The 19,940-nt window shown below is 45.4% G+C and overlaps 1 protein-coding gene across 1 annotated transcript; it reads left to right on the top strand.

Moving 5' to 3' along the window:
- On the top strand, positions 1 to 18,950 carry SLC35B2 (solute carrier family 35 (adenosine 3'-phospho 5'-phosphosulfate transporter), member B2). The gene is made up of 4 exons (XM_015416923.1): positions 1 to 49; positions 14,015 to 14,208; positions 14,730 to 14,890; positions 15,797 to 18,950. Exons 1-4 carry the CDS (start codon positions 39 to 41, stop codon positions 16,730 to 16,732), a joined length of 1,302 nt encoding a protein of 433 aa, XP_015272409.1. The 5' UTR covers positions 1 to 38; the 3' UTR covers positions 16,733 to 18,950.
- The last annotated feature ends 990 nt before the right edge of the window (positions 18,951 to 19,940 follow it).

Raw genomic sequence — 19,940 nt, 5'->3', positions numbered from 1 at the left:
GGAAGCGGCAGCGAGCGAGCACCGGCCCGGCCGGCATCATGGGCCGCAGGTGGGTTTCGCCGAGGAGGCTGAGCTGGTTCCCAGCGCCGAAGAGGAGGCGGCCGTCTCCGCTCGCTCTCTCTCTCCTCTCCCTCTCGGCCCCGTGGCGGGCACAGGGAGGCGCCAGCGCACATCTGCAGATTCGGGGCTTTGGATTGGCCCGGGCGAGCAGGGCAGGGGCGAAAAGCGGGCAAGGGGCTCCCCCGAGAAGTTTGGGTGCCGCTGTGGGGAAGGGGAGTCCGGGAGGGGGGAGGGAGTTCCTTCAACTGTCATGGTAGCCGTGGAAAAGAGGAACAGTTCCCCTGCTCAGAATCGCCTTGCCTGTGGGTGGCCAGAGAACTTGAAAGAGTATTTGGTGGTGGACCCAACTAGAGAAGGAGAGACGTAAAATCTACCCTCAGTTATGGGCCGAGCGACAGTATAATTCGTATATCAAGTGTTGTAGGCTGTGACTGTATGCCCACTTACGGGAGTGTAAGTCCTATTGAAATCAAAGTGGGTTACTCTGAGTATAAACGTTCACAGGCTGGTAGCCTCTTATTTTACCCGCCTTCATAATAACGCTGTGAGGTAGGTCACTGGTTGTGTGTTGTTGTTTTTTCTTTACCATGTTGGGCAGTTTGAAACCAGAGAGGATGGCTTACCCAGGACCACCAGTAGATTGGCATCAAGGTGTCCTAAATGCAAGCTGTTATCCGTGCCTTTTAATTGGGTGAATCATGCATTAATGTTTAGGCGTGAGATTAATGAATCCAAAATGATTGTCCTTCTGTTTCTGTATTCTAATATTACATTTGTGGTAGTTCCAATTCATTAGCCCATAATGCTTTTGCCCTGCTGTAGACATTGCCAGTTTGATGATAGGCAACAAGGTTTTCTCCCCCTCTGCTTTTACTTATGGGTAGAATGTGGATTCTGCTGCACATTAGCCACTGTGAGTAAAAAAAAAAAAATCTCCCTCAACAGTCTATTCAGAATGAAAAGAAGTGACCTTGTATATATGGGAGCAGCAATTTAACAAAAGTAAAAATTGCACTTTCTCTAGTCAGGCATGCATTGAAAACTGGAGGTTTCGTGACTGAATGCGCAAAGAGGAGGTTAAAATCTCTTCAGTGTAACCAATTATTTTATCCGACATCATTCACTTGACCTTATGACCACCCTGTGAGGTCAATAGTTTTTCTTCAAAGGGAGCTAAAACAGAGAAAAGATCACTGGTCCAAACCCATCCAGATCAATTGTCCCCCAAAGCCTGGCTAAACAAAAATGTTGCTTTCTTTCTAAAAATCTGCAGTCAGATTTAGGAAGCCTCTTTTGGGAGAGGATTCCACAGCCTGGATGCCAGTGTCTGAAAAAGTCCCACTCCTAGCCTTTGTACCTTTCACTCTGATGGGATACAGAACGGAGCCACATCTGAAGAACCAATGCAACAATTGATGTGCTTTCAGTGCCATTCACCATTTAGAAGGGAGGCTGGTGAGTTTTGGACCAGCTTTGAGATGTTGATTTTGCACTACTACTACCCAGAACCTTCCTGTAACATTCAGTAAATGTCTGCAACCTAAATCAGATAGACTGTGCCATAAACGTTCAAGAAGAAATCAGTTGTTGTAACAACTGTGTTATTGGTTTAAATGGCACACCTGGTTTCAGTTTTCTGGGTAAAGGCAAGGTAAAATCTAATGCAAAAATTTTGATACTGGAAGTGAAGCTTATGTGAGGTGGAAAAAATTATTTGGCGTCACCCTCACTGAATGTCTAACTCAGCTTCCTTTGAATGTTTTTGAAGCCTTTCAGGCTAGTGATGAGGGATGGGATATTAAGCTAGATAAAATGCTGATGTGATCCAAATTTTGAAAAGCAATGATCATTGCTGTTAGCATAACAGGTTTAGCAACACACAGCAGTTATAAAAGTCTCAAGAAATCTGTCTATGATAGGAGTAACTTGTTTAACAAAGAATATTGCAGCTGGTTGGCAGGTATTGGTGTCTGGAATAGGTAGTTCGGCCCCTTAAGGTCCTTTGATATTTATTATTTATTTATTTATTTATAACCTTTCCACCTTGCAGAACTAAGGGTGGCTTACAATGTTAAAAAAAAATGCATAGACGACCACAGTTTAAAATGCCAATTAAGACTGCTAGTAAATAAAAAAATTAGTCGAGTGCAGTTATAAAGTTGATGTGATTCTAGACAATGTGGTTGTGGGTATTTAGTGTCTCTCCCCCACCCCAGTGTGTGTGTGCATGTGTGCGTGCAAAGGGACTTTGTAAAACAGTTGTAGAAATCGCCTCAAGTGTTGACCTCACATATTAAACGATGAAATGGTTAGATGTAAAATTGAGAAGATATACTTGAAGGACACATGCTGTACCTCTCTGTGAGCCCTCTACAAAAGTGAAGGGAAAGAATGCTGTTATCGTGCTTCCAGATATTGTTTAACACAGATTAGTTGCCTTTATCCGTTCTTTTGTTCACATGGCCCATGTGGTCAAGGGTAGATATTTTCATTCTTTTCATATGTACTTAAGTGTGAGATGTAATCTGGCCTTGTAAATGAGGATGTGGGGCCTCACCCCCCACCCTTTGCTGCAGATGTCCTTTCCCTCTTTTTCCCCTCTCCAGTGTTGTGTGTGAGGACGTTTTCTTCATCTGCCGGCGGAAGAAAGAAAAGGCAAACATTATAGCCCACTGTAGTGCAGCACTGTGTTTCTTTGGCATGGGAACCCATCTTGGTTACTGTGCCTGCTCTTGGATCTCGAGTTTTCTCTCTCCTGCCAGGGCACACAGATGCCACAATATCCTAGCTGGGGGAGCAGCATAGTTTCTATGTCAGCCATTAACTGTTACTGTGACATGAGGACAATGGAATGCAAATTCCTGGGGCTGGTAGTTATTCTGGCTAATTGATCAGTACTAAAAGTGTTCAGTGGAGAACTAGAAACGTGCTAATGGGCTAGGGCAGTGATGGCGAACCTTTTAGAGACCGAGTGCCCAAACTGCGACCCAAAACCCACTTATTTATTGCAAAGTGCCAACACGGCCATTTGACCTGAATACTGAGGTTTTACTTTAGAAAAAAACAACTCATACATTAACTTAAGATGATCCAAACAAAGTAAGGAAAGCAATCCGAAATGCTTTTATTTACTTAAAACTATTTGGCAGAGAATTCGACACTTTAATGATAGTATGGGCCTGGCTGGGGCGATGGCACCACTGGGCTAGGATCACTTAGTGCCCTGGTTTTATAGAGCACTTTGCAGATTTTGTAGTGCATATAGAAAGTTCTTATTTCAAAAGCATTAAGTTCTGAAACTTCTGTGGTAAGTGGGTAAGGAGGGGGCATCCGTGGAGACTTCGCATTGGAGTTTGGTTTGCAGTCAAGATAGTTTCTTGAATGAGGGCTGTTTGTATGTGAGTCTTCCCCGATCATTTGCCTACAGTAGACGTAAAAGAAAGTGAGAGTTGTGTCAGACACTTTCTCTGAATGTTTAACTTTTCCTGGTGACATATAATATTCTTTACAATAATGTTCAGTTCCGACTAGATTTTCCCATACACTCAACTTTGTCCTTATCTTTATATCACCAACAATTTGATGCTGTTCTCCTTCTGAAAAGCATTCTATATCCCTTGCTGTGCCTTAGATCTGTTACAGAGGTCATGTTGGAGTTAAGGGGGAAAGGGGAGGTTTTGTTGCTCTTGAGTGCATAAATGGAAACAGGGACTCTTAGCTATATCCTGTGTACTCATATAGTAGACCAGATGGACCGCTGGTCTAATCCAACAGGGCATCTCAGCATTTGTTTCCAAGGTCAGTTGTCTAATTAATGGGCTATTTAGACATCTCTCTTTAGAAAATAAAGGACATTTATACTTGATCAGGGTCCAGTTCATGGTTTCAAAGTGAGCATCATCCTCTTGTACTGAAGATATGCGGAAGTGTCCTGCTCTGCACATTCTTCTTTTTGTGTGTGGGTGAGTATTTATGTGTGTGTGTGTGTGTGTGTGTGTGTGTATGCGTGTGTATTTGCGAGCCTGGAAGTCATGGGGACTTCAGGCGACCCCTTGTAGGGCTAGCTAGGACATTTCAAAGAGGTGGCTTGATAGGCTGCCTCTGTCCTCCCAGCCCTGGGATTCCTTGGAGGTCTCCCATCCAAGGACTTGCCAGGGTCGGCCCTGCTTAGCTTCCGAGATCTGATGAGATCGGGCTTGCCTGGGCTACCCAGGTCAGCTCCTGCTCTGCACATTCTTTAAGGATTGTTTGGTGGTGAAAAAACCCTTGCATTTTTCATTTCTTGGTAAACTCCAAAGTCTACGTGGCCAGCAAGCCCACTTATTCTTCGCTCTGTGCACCCGGAAAGCAGAAGATGAACTGTCGGGCACGCCAGCATTGAGAGTTAAGGAACAAGGAAGACTGATAATAAGGTAGAACCCTCATGCTATATGAGGGAGTGTTTGGGGCAGGGTTAAGTGCCCAATTGAGAGTTTCCAAGGTCAGGGCGGTGCCTTCTGAGGCGGACGGAGACATCAGAGAGCGAGAGAGCAATATATAACAGACAGCCTTTTTAAGAATGGTCTTTGCACATGTCTCTGTTCCCATCGCCTGCAGAGTCTAAACCTTTTGGGAACCCCCTTGATGAGATGTAAACAGTGGTAGGTAGTCAGTCTCTGAATTTTTTTTCTACAGGAAGAAACATGCAGAGGAAATACGTAGTCCTCTATCAGAGTTGGGAGCTCCTTGGTCTAAAAGGGGATTGGGAGGGAGGTGAGCAACTTCCCCTTCAAGCCTTGTTTGAAAAGCTGAATTCATTGTTCGGTGCAATTCATTGTTCAGTGCAATAGGTCCAAGATCTTACCCTTGTACCCGTCATGAAACAAGTTGGAGTAATTACATCTCCTATTCTATGCTTGCTGTCACTAGTGCCAGTTAGAATCCATGCATTATGAACTGACGGGTGACTGTTTATGATTCTGATCCATGCCAATAAAGGTTTTGAATTGAATTGAATTGAATCCATGCATTAGAACAATTGAGTAAAACCCACCCACATACCATTGTTTTATTGCCCTGATTATGAATAGTCTCATGAGAATGGCTGAGTGGGTCTGCAGTAGAAGAGTGATATCCCAGTCTAGTAGAGACCAACCAGGTTTTGAGGGTATAAGCTTTCAAGAGTCAAAGCTGCCTGCTTGAGATGCAAGTAGGAGTTGGGATCCTGCAGACCTTTATATCCCGTTCAGAAGGTGGGAGGGGTGTTGCAAGGAAGGGAGTCAAGATGCCAAGCTACAATGCAAAATCATGTAATTAGCTTGACTGAAGCAGAAGGGAAGTACTTGGGGCGGAAAATTAGCATCTGTGATGAAATGGGGGGGGGGGGTCTGTATTCAGTGGGGGTCCATTGTTCTGAAATTGTGCTTGAACTCAAATTCAACAGTCTCATGTTGTAATCTCCCCTTGAAGCTTCTCTGATTGAGGACTGCCACTGTTAGGCCAGCAATGGAATGTCCCAGAAGATTAAAATGTTCTCCTACTGGTTTTTTGAGTGTTCTGATTTTGAACTGGAATGTGATAAGTATTGTTTAAATGTGTCAGTTCTTTCTAATACCCTAGAGAGAGGTGGCATCTTGGGACTGAAGATCAAAGCTTAAGAGGGTGTCCACAACTATAGTTACAGGGGAACGGCAAATGAGGGGGGTTTTCTTAAAAAAATATGGGGAATTTCACATTACCCAGTTTCACCCGGTTTCAAGCCAGTAATGATCAGTTTTGAAGTGAACCGGTACAGGGCTGCCATTTCACACAGGGCTTGCCCCTACCGGAAATGAGCCGGATCAGAAGCGGTTTGGCATTTCAGACTTACACTGCTTTGTTTTCCCGCCGTTTTCTTCCCGCGCGGGTGATCGATTTTTTAAATAAAAAAAACGTTCGATTTATAGTTCTATAGTGGTATAACAAAACACTCCATGCATTCCAATGGGATTGATATAATGCTATTCCGTTATAGTGTTATAGCGCTATAACGCTATAAATCGAACGTTCAAAAAAAAAAAACCCGCCGGAGATCGCCCGCGTGGGTGAAAGAAGGCGGGAAAAAAGCGTATCGGAACCGGGAGAGGGCACTGGAGACCACTTGGAAGTGGATGACAGGTAAAACGCTTCAGTCCCGGTTCCTAAACGGGACTGAAGCGTTTGTGTATGAAATGGCAAATAGATTCCGGAAGGGAACCGGTTCTCAAACGGGTTCTGTCTGAAATGACAGACCAGAACCCGTTTGAGAACCGGTTCCCTTCCGGAATCTATCGCCTGTCTGAAATTCCCCTATGTCAGTGCTTTCCTTTCCGGTTGTTTTATTTTGATTAGCAGCCTGGAACTGATTCTCTTGCTTGAGACTCAGCTTTTGCATTGCCTCAAGGGCTGAAATCAAGTGGCCTGCCAAAGGAGGCTTTGTCCGGGATCTGTCTTGCCCGAGCAGAGAGCAGGCTATCTGCAGGGTTTTGGTTGTGTGTGTGTGTGTGTATACAAAAAAAAAAAAAGGTGTGCTTGGCCAGAGGGAATGAGATGTGTATATATGAATTCTGGCTTCCTAGCTACTCTGTGGGTTTGAAATTATGAAAGCTTCTTTCATGCCTAGTACTGATGCTGGTGTTGCTTGCCTGACAGAAATGAGAGCGCCACGTGTATCATGAGCTGCTCTAGCCGAAGGTAGCTGAAAGGGTGGAATACAGCATAATGAAGGAGCCTCATTGGCCAGGGAGCTGCTGACCCAAAATGGAGAGAGAATTGTTGTTTGGTTGTTGGACTGGGAAGACCAGGATTGCGGCTTCAGCCCAGAGTAGTTTAAATGGAGCCTTGCTGAAATTAGCCATGTGAGCAGTGCTATACTGGAGTAGCTAATCATGCTGAGAAATTCCTGTGCAGTCTGTGCTGTCAAGAGCCACAGTTGCTTTAAAGGTAATGTTTGAAATAATAGTAATTGCTTTGTCAAGTCTCAGCGAACGCATGGTGACCCCAGGCCTTCAAGACAAGAGATGAGCAGAGCTGGGTTGCCATTGCCTTAATTTGTATAGCAACCCCATTCTTCTTTGGTGGTCTCCTGTCCACCTACGAACCACAGCTGACCCAGCTTAGCTTCCAGGCTCTGACAAGATTAGGCTGGGCTGGGCTGTCAGGCTACTAATGATGTTTGAAGGAAGCCTTTATTTTTGCCTTGGGAATAATACAGGCCAGTTGTGGTGGGTGTCTGTGTAAGCAATCTGTTGCTATCTTGAGGAAGGGCACAGGGCCTGAAGTAGCCTTAGCACCACAAGGAATTGTTGGTAGTATTTCAGAAACCTTGTTGCTTTGTCCCCAGGTGGCGGTTTTCAAAAGTTGGCTAGTTACTGTTTCTGTAACACTTCTGAGTTTACAGAATGCTTTGCACTTCTTTCCTGTCCTCGCAACAACCTTTACCAGGCAAGTTTCATGGCAGCATCTCTCCTATTATATAAAAGCATTTTGGAGTGGCCACCGGCCTATAGGGTGGTGAGAGGAAATGCGCTCCCTCAGCCATTGGCCCGCCGGCTGCCACTCGGGGCAACTGGCGTGCCATTGGCTGGGGGGGGGGAGGCTAGCTGGCTTGGTGCGCACACTGCTGGAACAGGTGGCGAGCGGCCGTCCCTCGTTCACCGCCCCTCCACCGCTACATGCGCTGCTCGCTTGGGCAGGCGGTGGGGAGAGGGGCGAGGCCAGCCACCTTGGCATGCTGGGCCCTCAAGCGGGCAGGAGGGCTGGGAAAGAGCCAGCCCGCCCGGCTTGGCCCACCGCCGCGCAGCACTGTGGACAGGCGAGGCATGCCGCCTTCGGCAGCAGCCGCCTCCAGCGTGTCAACAGAGGAGGGACGAGGCCGGCTGGCTTGCCCCACCGCCTCTAGTGCGCGGCAGGGGGAGGCGCGAGCCTGGCTGCCGGGGAGCCGCCACGCTCTCCTTTGCCAGTGAATGGGGGGGCCCTCCGGCAGCCTCTCTCTAGGACCCGTTGTCTCTCTTCCCACAACGAGCCTTGCGCCTAGTAGGGATATAAACCTGAGTTTCATGCATCCTAGTCCTACACTCTGTCTATGCACTGGAGTGATTCAAACCTGGGTATTCTTGAGATACCTCTTCAGCAGCATCAGACCCCAGACGTTGCAAAGTAAATCACATGCACCAACAACAGGCTGAAACAGCCATAGTGTCCTTGTTTCCTGAAAGCCATGGTTTTGAGTTTTGCACACTTCCCCAAAATCTGATGGTATGGGATGCATATTTCTGATAACAAATTTAGCCTTTTACAGTGTCCTCTACCCATTTAACAACCCACATAGGTATATATGTTCAGAGCAGAAAACGAAAGGTTTGAAATTCCTTGGTGTCATGATTTTTATATAATGAGATGTGGGGTTTTTTCCAGGAGTTATTTCTGTAACTTTGGTCATATTTACCATGGCATAAAGAAATAATCCAAGATGATGAGGCATTGAAAATGACTTCAGGATGAAATAGCTGTTTAAACTCCTCTTTGGATCTTACCTAAAACTAATTTTCTGTGGTTTTATCTTGCAAGATATTGGCTGCTCAATGAGGTATCCCTGCCCAAGGCAGTTGGAAAGAGAGAGGAAGGAAGAACAGTTGAATGGCTTTGTTAAAGATTAGCAGTCTTCAATTAGATTCTCAGTGTTCTGGAAGCTCTCCTGGATTTTGTAGAAACCTACTTCTGAGTAATCATGCATAAAAAGGGGTTATTAGAATTAGAGAGGTAAAATTTCCAGAAACGTTGCAGCTATGGTTGGGGGGGACTTATTTGGGGGGAAATTGAAATGATAAATTAGCATATAACATTGCACTGTATGACATATTTATGAAATATTAAAGTATAAATGCCTTAGATTCAGGTGAGTAGGTGTGTTGATACGAAGCAATAGAACAACTTTTGAGTCCAGCGGACTCAGACTTTGTTCTATAAATACCTTAGTCTTCTACAGACAAAATTTCAAACACACCCAATACTAAAGTTGCAAACTGCTGCATCCTATTCTGCCTTACTGCACGTATCTTAGTTTTGCTATCTCAGAGGTAGGAAAAATAAAAGTTGAAAACAGAAAATACAGATTTTGTAGTAAAAAGAAAGCCTTGTTACTTGAACAGAAATAATTCCAGTTGTGCAGCCATAGGTCTGTGACAGCAAAATAAAACAGGACTCCAGTGGCACCTGAAAGACTTAGCAAAACTTATTCCAGCATCATCTTTTGTTTCATGTACTCACAATGGAACAAACAGCGCATTAAAAAAAAGTTTTTTGTTATTAAATCATAGCATCATAGAATCACAGAGTTGGAAGGGGCCATACAGGCCATCTAGTCCAGCCCCCTGCTCAATGCAGGATCAGCCTAGAGCATCCCTGACAAGGGTTTGTCCAGCTGCTGCTTAAAGACTGCCAGTGAGGGGCAGCTCACCACCTCCCCTAGGCTGCTGATTCCACTTCTGAACTACTCTTACCGTAAAAATGTTTTCCCTAAGATCCAGCCAGTATCTTCCTGCCCATTATTGCGAGTTCTGCCCTCTGCTGCTAACAGGAACAGCTCCCTACCCTGCACTAAGTGACAGCCCTTCAAATACTCAAAGAGAGCAGTCATGTCCCCCCCCCCAACCTCCTCTTCTCCAAACTAAACATTCCCAAGTCCCTCAGCCTTTCCTCATAGGGCTGGCTTTGGGCCCCGGGGGCCCCCCCCCCCCCCCGATCATCCTTGTCTCTCTCCTCTGCATCTGCTCCATTCTGTCCTCATCCTTTTTGAAGCGAGGCCTCCAGAACTGCACACAGTACTCCAGGTGCGGCCTGACCAATGCAAATACAAATATACAAAATAAGGCATTTTATACTAACATGGTCAAACAGTACCATACAATTCCAGTATTTTCAATAATTAAGATAATGTGTTTGGTTTTTAAAAAAACCCAACCATGATCAAACAAATTCTGTTGATGACCAAGATAACTAATCTAAATGTAGATCTGTGCAGGAATATATGAATTAACACAGAAGACCATGGTTTTCTGTTTAGCAGTCAGTTTCACCACAGAAAGTAACTCAGTTTTTTTCTGTAGTCATGTTGCACTAGGTTTTCAGTTTTAGCATAAACAAATCTTGCTGCCACAATACATAACAATACTAAATTATGTACTGGCTGTGAAACGATATCTGTGTTAAATTTTAGAAGAAAAACCTTGGAAGCAGAAGATCCTGAGACTGAGCAGCAAATTTGGATAAGATGATATTGGACTATTCATTAGCTTATTCTCATTATACTCATTATGACATTAATTGTGAACAAAATTGATCACATTCAAACAATAAACATATTCTGTAAATACTAGCATTGGTTTCAACATGGTAGGGGAATAAGGTTCTTCTTTCTTAGTCTACGTCGCAGTCCTTGAAGGAGAAAGCTGCAAAGGTTGACCACGGGACTGGGTCAAAAGGACAGCAGATGTGGAATACTGGCTTCTAGTTTCTCTGCCAAGCTAGATCAAAAATTCAGGTAGGTAGCTGTGTTGGTCTGAAGCAGCAGTACAGAGTTTGAGTCCAGTGGCACCTTTAAGACCAACAAAGTTTTATTCAAGGTATTAAGATTTTGTGTGCATGCACACTTCCTCAGATACAATGAAATGGAAGTTACTAGTCCATACATATAGGCAGAGGGTGAGCAGTAAATTAACATACAACATAATGAAGATGTTTAATAGATTCAAAGACCAAACAGGAATAACAAGCTTAGTTTATAGGTTACCATTTGTTTGGGTTTAATTCCAGGGGAAAACATAGTGAAGTAAATAAATAGGTGAAAATTGGAGATTGATGGGCAGATGTGTCCTTAATTGTGGAATGCTGAGAGTAATGGAGCGTGGAGGCAACCTTACAGCATCCTCTTCTTTGAAGTGGGGGGATTGGCTGTGTAGTGTTATCTCCCCTGTCCCCAGACCAGAGAAATACATTCCAATCTACCATTCCAAATTACGTTACATTCTGCTATTCTAATCTACTATTCCAAATAATAAAATAAAGAAGACGTATGGACCTTCTGGGGGATTGCTAAGAATACAGATATAAGAACTGGATGAGGTTAGCACATGTAGTGGGATAAGAAACTAATATCCCTGTTAGGTCGTAGGAATTCCTTTGTTCTGAGTCTTGTAATAACTTGTAACTCAGCAATTTCTCTTTCAAGTCTGTTTCTGAAGTTCCTTTGCAATAAAACAGCTACTTTGAGGTCACCCATTGAATGTCCTGGGAGGCTGAAGTATTCTCCTGCAGGTTTCTCAGTCTTGTGATTCTTGATGTCAGATTTGTGTCCATTTAACCTTTGGCATAGGGTTTGACCTGTTTGCCCTGTGTAGAGGATCAAAGGGCATTGTTGGCTTTTAATGGCATATACTCCTGCCAACCTAGCAGTTCGAAAGCAAGAAACTGCAAGTAGATAAATAGGCACCACTTCGGTGGGAAGGTAGCAGCGTTCCGTGCGCCTTGGTGTTTAGTCATGCCAGCCACATGACCACGGAAACGTCTTCGGACAGTGCTGGCTCTTCGACTTTGAAACGGAGATGAGCACCGCAACCCTAGAGTCGGATTCGACTGGCTTTCGAGCAAGGGAGACCTTTACCTTTACCTTTTTACAGTGTTAGAAGATGAGCAAGTGAATAAGCGTGAGATGTTGTAGTTGATGTTAGGTGATGGTCCAGTGATTGTGTTATCTTGACTTAATCAGGTGTTATCTTGACTTCATCTACCTATATATATGGACTGGTAACTTCCATTTCATTGTAGTTGAAGAAGTGTGGTGTGCACATGAAAGCTTGTACCTTGAATGAAACTTTGTTGGTCTTAAAGGTGCTACTGGACTCCAGCTAGATCAAAGTCACCGGAGGAAGGCAATTAGCAGTTTGCAAGGAAAGAAGGCCTTGTTAGCTCCTCTTTTGAAGACAACAGCACACACTTTGGTGCAGAAATGTACGGGCTGAAGTGCTGTGTGTGTCTGCAGTACACACAGTCATTATTCTGTAATGCTTTATTTTGTATTACATAAACATTTTCATATGGTACATTATGAGTGAATGAAATTAATGTTGTAACCCTAGGTCATAACATAATATAAACATCAGATTCAGACATGCAGAAGAATATAGCATGAGTAAATACATTAAAACAGTAAATACATTAAAATACATGCATTAAATACATTAAAAATACGTAAAACATATGCAACCTCCGCTGCCAGGCCCACTGCAGCTTCCTCTCTCTGCTTCCCATTGTTGCTGCTGCTGTTTCTGGGCCTGGACAGCTCACGGCCTCTGCAGCTTCCATCCTGTCCATGCCATCACTGGGCCTGGTGTGGTTCGCAGCCTCTACTGCTGGTCTCACTTTGGATTCCTCCCCCCCCCCCACATCAGTGCTGCCACCACTGGGTCTGGTGCAGCTTGTTGCCACCAGGCCTGCAGTAGTTCCTTTCTGGCTACTGACTGACACTGCCGCCAAGGAGGAGGTAGATGGTTTTTATCTGGGGGGGGGATTTTAACCCCCCAGTGTATTATTTTAAAGATTGGGAATTTGTCTGCAAACGGCGGGGGGGGGGGGAGTTTGCCAGAAAATCTGTTTAGCATTGGCATGGCCCCGATCCACAGATTTGGATGTCTCCAGACCCGGGGGGGGGTGATGGGGGACAGGACACGTGGATACATAGATACACAGTTGGGCCAGGCTGATCCTCCCTCAGTGGCTGTGTTCCCTCTAAGCTGAGATAGTGTGAGCTAGCTCACAGTTTTTTACCTTCCTGCTCACACGTTTTTGTCTTAGCTCAGGAAGGAGGGCTCCAGAGGAAACTAATTATATGCAGTAGCCAAATGGCTCACTCACAACTCTAATGCCAGTAGCTCACAAAGTAGAATTTCTGCTCACAAGACTCCCACAGCTTAGAGGGCGCATTGCTCACTGGTAGTCTCGCTTGTGGGTCTGTCCTGTGGCCTTTACTCCACTGACCAGTTAGCAGAAGCCAGAGCGTCTTTCCCTTTCCCAGAGGCAGAGAGCAGCTTGTAAAAGGTGGTTCTTAGAGTATGTGTTCCTTGGGCGTTGCCCTTGCCATCTAGCGGCACTGTTCCTTTTTGTGTTAGAATGCCAGTGGCAATACCCAGTGAAACCCACAGCTGCTACAGTTGTTTGTTTTGTAGGAAGGCCACTCTGACTTTGTTGTTAAATAAGACCTGTGTCTGCTAGTTCCATCTTTAGTGTTCTGTTTTATTTGGGTAATATGAACAGTTTGGTTGAGCTACAAAAGAGGGATGATGCTTAGAATTTGCTCTCATTGCATAAAAGGGTCTGGCATTGACATATCCTTTTGTCGTTGAAATTTTTTCATTGCTTTATTACTACAAACATTACAAAAGGAAAGGGAAATAAGGGGTAATAAAACACTAACCAATAACACATAGAGATAAAGCAAGGATCATCATATCCACAAAGTTCTTGATAGTCGTTCCTACCATTATCAATATAAAAAAGAAATTGAATACAGGAATAAGACTGGCTGCCCTACATCGAGATTAATAAAGCTAGATCATTGGCATTGACATATCAAAGCTTGTGTAGGCCTCTGCCCCGACATCATGCCAGGCTGTGAAACAGGCAATAGTTTATCTGGGTGCTTGATTGCAAATAGGAAAGTGCTTTGTTTGCCGGCGAAGCCATAACGTCTGGCACATTGAGTTTGAAAATCCTGTGCATAGAGATTTTGTCATTTTTTTCTTGGTGTTCTTCTGATTTTGCAAGTTGCTTAAAGGGAGGCAAGGAAGGAAGCGTTGTTGGTGGAAATCTCGCATGCTCTCGATGTGTTGTGACTTGTCCTTTATTGTTTTTTGGTGGGCCTCTGAATTCTCTTTTGCTAACCGCCTGCTCTTTCTCTTGGCAGTTTCTGCCTGGCTCTTGCGCTGGCTGCTCTCCCCACAGTGGCTGCCAATGAAGAGGTACCTGTGACTCACCAAGACTCCTGGGGAGACTTCTGGCTATTTCGTTTCTTGGTCAATGCCGCAGGCTATGCAAGCATTGTGGTGCCAGGCTTCTTGCTAATACAGTATTTCAAGAAGAAGAATTACCTTGAGACAGGTAAGAAGCTGTAAGGGTAGGGCCTCTATGTGGAGATGCACTGCTTTCCTGATTCTGCTGATGAGGCACCTAGTTCACTCCTTCAGCTTTGCTCTTGCAGGCTGGAAACTCCCATCCATTGCTAAAAATGCTGATGGACTTTGTGTGGTGCCCAGCTTCACAGGCCCATCCCTTTAGCGAGCTCTGAATTTGTAGCTGGTCCCAGTTGAGTAAATTTGGGGAGCCGCAAGTGGCTGCCAAACCGTGGCCTTGTAGACAAGCTGCAGAGCCTCTGCAGAAGCATCTCTGTAACTTCTTGTGTTGCTGACAGCTGAGTCAGTCCGTCTGTCTTCTGAGCTGCAGCATCACTCAGTGGATTATAATGGGCTAGACAAGAGGCAGGTTGTGGGTAGAAGTCCCACAGGTAATCCAAGCTGGGATGATGATACCGCTCGTGGTCTCTTTTAACAGATGCAGTTTTTCCTCCCTGCATCGGTGTGCTTCATTACGGTGGCTAACGTCCTTTTCCTTCTACCTCTTAGGCCGAGGTGTTTGCTTTCCAGTTATCAAATCATGTGTTTTTGGCAACGAGGCCAAGTCAGGAAACCAGGATGATGCCTTGCTGGCAGCTCGGAATGAGACCGTAGAGTCCTCGACAGCCCGGCAAATTTTTAAACTACTGTTCTGTGCAGCGGGTCTACAGGTAAAAGAATGGGATGTGTTTTGCTCTGCTTTAACTGAGGCTGCCTGGTTGTGGTTAGGAATTAATGTTCACGTAACACTTGCGTTGTACGAAGTGCTTTGCAGTCATTATCTCATCAATCTTCACAATAATCCTGTGGCCAGGTTGCGACATTTTTACAAATGGGTAACAGAGAGTGAGAAAACGCCGTGCTGAAAGGTTTTTTTTCCATAGCTAAACAGACCATGAAGTTGGAACCAAGTTCTCCACCTTAGTTGTACTCTGTCTGAGCTGCTGGTTCCATTAGTCTATGCTGCAAGCTCAGTACTGATGTTTGCTGACTTGGAACCAAAGTGAAGGCTTTAGAATTGCATGGTTTGATCTTTCACACATATACCGGTAATTTCTGAATCAAGATCGGAACTTCAGGTTCAGTTAGATGAGAGATTTCTGATGCTCTAGTAAGATAAATAGTTCCACTCGGTTAGCGGCTGGTGCACTGGAAACGTTTTATGTGTATTTTGCCTTATCACTCTGTTTCTGCAGGATATGGATAAGATTTTGGGTGGTTTATAAGTAGGCTTTTAAAATAGATATTATTCCAAAATTAGAATCCAGACACTGGGTAGGCCTAGTTTAGCAAGTTTAGAATTGCTATAGTCCTTGTGATCTCTACCCCTCCCCTCCAGATAACAGCAGGTAGTGCCAAGTATATAAATTATGATGTGTCTCTGGGATGAAATGTATTGGTTGGGTCTGCCTCTTGGTTAGGTTATGGATATGTGTAGGAAAAGCTTTCGGTCAGCTTGCTTGGTTGACAGAGTTATCAGAAGAGTTAGAAAGTCCCTACTGGTCAAATTCTCCATCTTCCTGTGTCCCGTGGTCGTTTTTGCTTTCCTAAATTTATTTTTTCCTCCTGCTCTGCAGATTTCCTACTTGACGTGGGGTGTCCTTCAGGAACGCGTGATGACCAGAACATACGGGGCAACCGAGTCGGACCCTGGCGAGAAGTTCAAGGACTCCCAGTTCCTTGTCTTCATGAACCGGATCCTGGCCTGCACCGTAGCTGGCCTGTACTGTGCCCTGACCAAGCAGCCCCGCCACGGTGCCCCCATGTACAAGTATTCCTTTGCCTCCCTCTCCAACATCCTCAGCAGCTGGTGCCAGTATGAGGCGCTCAAGTACATCAGCTTCCCCACCCAGGTGCTGGCCAAAGCCTCCAAGGTGATTCCGGTCATGCTGATGGGCAAGTTGGTCTCGCGCAAAAGCTACGAGTACTGGGAGTATTTGACAGCAGCACTTATCTCTGTGGGGGTCAGCATGTTCTTGCTCTCCAGCACACACGACAAACATCTCTCCACCGTCACCACCTTCTCTGGTGTGGTCCTCCTGGCGGGCTATATTGTCTTCGACAGCTTCACCTCCAACTGGCAGGACGCGCTCTTCACCTACAAGATGTCCTCGGTGCAAATGATGTTTGGGGTGAACGTGTTCTCGTGTCTCTTCACCGTGGGCTCGCTGCTAGAGCAGGGCGCCTTACTGGAGTCAGTGCGCTTCATGGCCCGCCACTCTGAGTTTGCCGCCCACGCCGTGCTTCTGTCTGTGTGCTCCGCCTTTGGGCAGCTGTTTATCTTCTATACCATCAACCAGTTTGGGGCAGCTGTTTTCACCATCATCATGACGTTGCGGCAAGCCTTCGCCATCCTCCTTTCCTGTCTCATCTACGGCCATGCAGTCACTGTGGTGGGTGGGCTAGGGGTAGGCGTGGTCTTCACAGCACTTTTCCTCCGTGTCTATGCCCGCAGCCGCATGAAGAAGCGAGCAAAGAAGCCGCCAGCTGAGACCACGGTGCAAAAAGTTTAGGGGCTGCAAGGCACTGATAGCCCCCTTCCCTCTGGGGCCATCACCAAACTCTTAGCACTTGGAGGTTGGCTTGGAGGAAATGAAGGGACTCTTCCTCCTCTTGCCTTACTGTCTGAGCATTTCAAGCCTGCTGGGGCACTGCTCTGCGAAATGAGACTAGAGGTTAATAATACTTTAGGTTTCTTCTGCAGCTCCTCTCTTTGGAGAAGGCTTATTTATGAAGAAGGTACATTGGAGCTCTCTTGCCCTTTGCTGCAGTGCTCCTTCTGCTTATCATCCTGGAACTGCATATAACACTTTTAGATTTTCTATTTTAAACCCCCCCCCCAAAAAAAAAACCTGGTGGTGGAAGGGGAAACTGGGATGGTGCTGCAACTCCAGCCTCTTTTCCAAGAAAACAGCACTGACGGAAGGAGGCTTTGGGCTTCAGAATGGTCCTGCTGTGTAAGAGCCCCTCTTAAAACAGAACTTCCCCCTTTCAGGCTTGGAATACCCCATGTGTTCTTTTGCCCCCTTGTTGAACATTTTCCACCTGTGCGCCATTCCCCAGTGTCTTTTGGGTCTTGCTTTTTTGCTAGGTGTCTATTGAATACCCCCCCCTTCTCATTGAATTACAATCCCAACCCTTTTGAGACTATTCTCAGGACGCTATGTACTTTCCTGGGATGTGTAGTTGCTACATACAGTTTAGAAAAGCACAAATAATTGCCTTCTTGAAACATCCCTTTTCAGAGCTAGCTAAAGGTATGTGTTTGGTTTTTTGGTTTTTTTTTTAAAACTGCTTCTTGCAGGCTAGTGTGGAAGGAAGGCATCCCCAAGCAAAGATAATGTGCTTTCCTGGCCCTGTTCATCTTTGGAAGGGACTCTTTGGCACACACTGGGAGTAATAGCTGGAAGCAGTGTGTGCATCTAGGCTGGAATTCTACTTTCAGCACATCTGGTTCCCCCTGCAAATGTTGAGTGTGCGGCAGAATCCCTTGCAGAGCAGGGGGAGTTGCAGAGAGTTCTGGGGCACACTGTTTGTAGGGGGAGCCTGCTGTGTTGGAAGCAACGCAGTGGAGGAAGGGCTTGTCCTGGGCTGCCCGGACTACTTAGCATTGCCTAGTGTCCCCTGCCCTCTTTCCAGGAGGCATGGGGCAGGATACTTTGAGGCAGGACTGTATTGTCCCCTTCACATGTAGCTGCTCTCAGTCCTGGATGCAAGGTTGGAGCTGATGTTACTGGCTCTGCCTAAGAAGCCTGGATTTTACCCTCTTAATGCCAAGCTAAATTATAAAGGGAACTTTTTCGGTACTTTTGAAACACAACTTCTCTCTCCTTTTTATTAAATTTAAAAGATGCTGCAGGCAGACAGCCTGTTTTGTATCTTTCAATGGGTCCAAGAGGGAAGGTGGATAGGAGTCTCCAGGTTCTGTAATTCATTTCCTCTTTCAAGATGGTGAGAAAGACTCTTACATGTGTCAATTTAGCACAGTATTTTACATCCTGAACTGTAAAAAAAAAAAAAAGCGAGGCTGTCGTAGCCAAGAACGAATTAGAAGGGCATTGGTGTTACCCAGTGAAGACTTGAACCAGTGGTGGGTATAGAGAAGTTCTCACTGCTCAGAAGGTGGAGCTTCAGTGCCCTGCACAACTCTGTACCTCTTCCATTGACTACTATGCCTTGCCTTCATATTCATCTGGTGGTTCTACCTTCTTACCTGTTGCCAAGATTTACAATCCTGGGGAAAAAACTCCTAAATTTACAAATATATACCAATTGTCTTACATTTTAATATCGAGTGCATTTTATTATTTCCATTTGCGATTGGTAGATTTACAGGCTGATTGAACAGCAGTATGGAGAATGAGTTTTTGCAGATACAGGATAAGACATCACAATGGGAAATACTAATGGAGGTTGTATTCTTACCCACTTGTCTTGGTATTGTGACTAGGGATGGGCACGAACCGGGAAAATTGAGGTTCATCCTGGTTTGTGGGGTCACGTGAACCACAAACCTCCCAGTTGACTGAACCGATTCGTTTTGTGAGGTTCGTGATGCGGTGGGGGTCCTCCCTCCTTTCTGCTGGCGAAGGCTCCCTGAGGCCAGCAGAATGGAAGTGGGGTGCGATCTCCCCTCCCTCCCTTCTGCCAGCAGAGGTTCCTGAGGCCAACAGAATGCAAGGGGGGGGGGGAGAGATCTTGCAAAAGCCATTTAAAGGGAATATTCCATTTAAATGGCTTTTGCAAGCCACGTATGAGTGAAGTCCAAGCAGAGTTCACTCACTTCTGGGTGAACTCGCCACTTAGACTTCACTCGCATGCAGCGCAGCTTGCAAAAGCCATTTAAAGGGAACGTTCCTTTTAAATGGCTTTTGCAAGCCATTTGCAAGTGAAGTCCAAGCAGCAGGTTCACCTGGAAGTGGGTGAACTGGCCACTTGGGACTTCATTCGGACATGAACCTCCATGAAAAAAATATGTAGATTCGTTGCTGGCACGATCACACGACCCCCCGGCTCACAAACCATAAACCAGGCAATTTTGTTAAAATTAGGTTTGTGAGCCAGTTTGTGCCTATCCCTAATTGTGACTCACCCAGAGGTAAGTATGTGGGGTGAATTTGGAGAGGGATTTTTGAAGAATAAGCACCATTTTTACACCAAGCAAAAAGGAGAGTCTGTCATTCAGTGGAAAAACCTCTGCTTTTGGTATGTAGAAGTTTCCAGGTTCAATTCCCAGCATCTCCAGTTAAAAGGTGATGTGACAGATCTCCACCTGAGACCTGGAGAGCTCCTGCCAGTCTGAGTAGACAACACTGACCTTGATGGACCCAGGCAGCTTAACAGGTGTTCAAAGTGTGAGACAGTTGAAGGACATGGTTTTGTTCAAGATTCTGCCATTCCATCTCCAGATGCAAGTCAGCCTTTTGTGCTGTTTTAGAAATAACCAAGCTTGTGGGCAAGAATATGGGAAAGACTGGCAAGTATTGTGTTGGAAAGAAGCCTTGACTGAAAAGTTCCTTGTGGCAGTTTCTAGAAAGAAGACAAAAAGGGACTACAGCAGCGGTTCTCAACCTGTGGGTCGCGACCCCTTTGGGGGTCGAACGACCCTTTCACGGGTCGCCTAAGACCACCGGAAAACAGAAATTTTCAATTTATGATAGCAACGAAAATAATTTTATGGTTGGGGATCACCACAACATGAGGAACTGTATTAAAGGGTTG

This window comes from Gekko japonicus, unplaced genomic scaffold (genome assembly GCF_001447785.1).
Source record: "Gekko japonicus isolate JY-2015 unplaced genomic scaffold, Gekko_japonicus_V1.1 scaffold342, whole genome shotgun sequence".
Lineage (NCBI taxonomy): Eukaryota > Metazoa > Chordata > Lepidosauria > Squamata > Gekkonidae > Gekko > Gekko japonicus.
The sequence above is the reverse complement of the archived record's forward strand: the minus strand, read 5'-3'. Positions and strand labels throughout refer to the sequence as shown.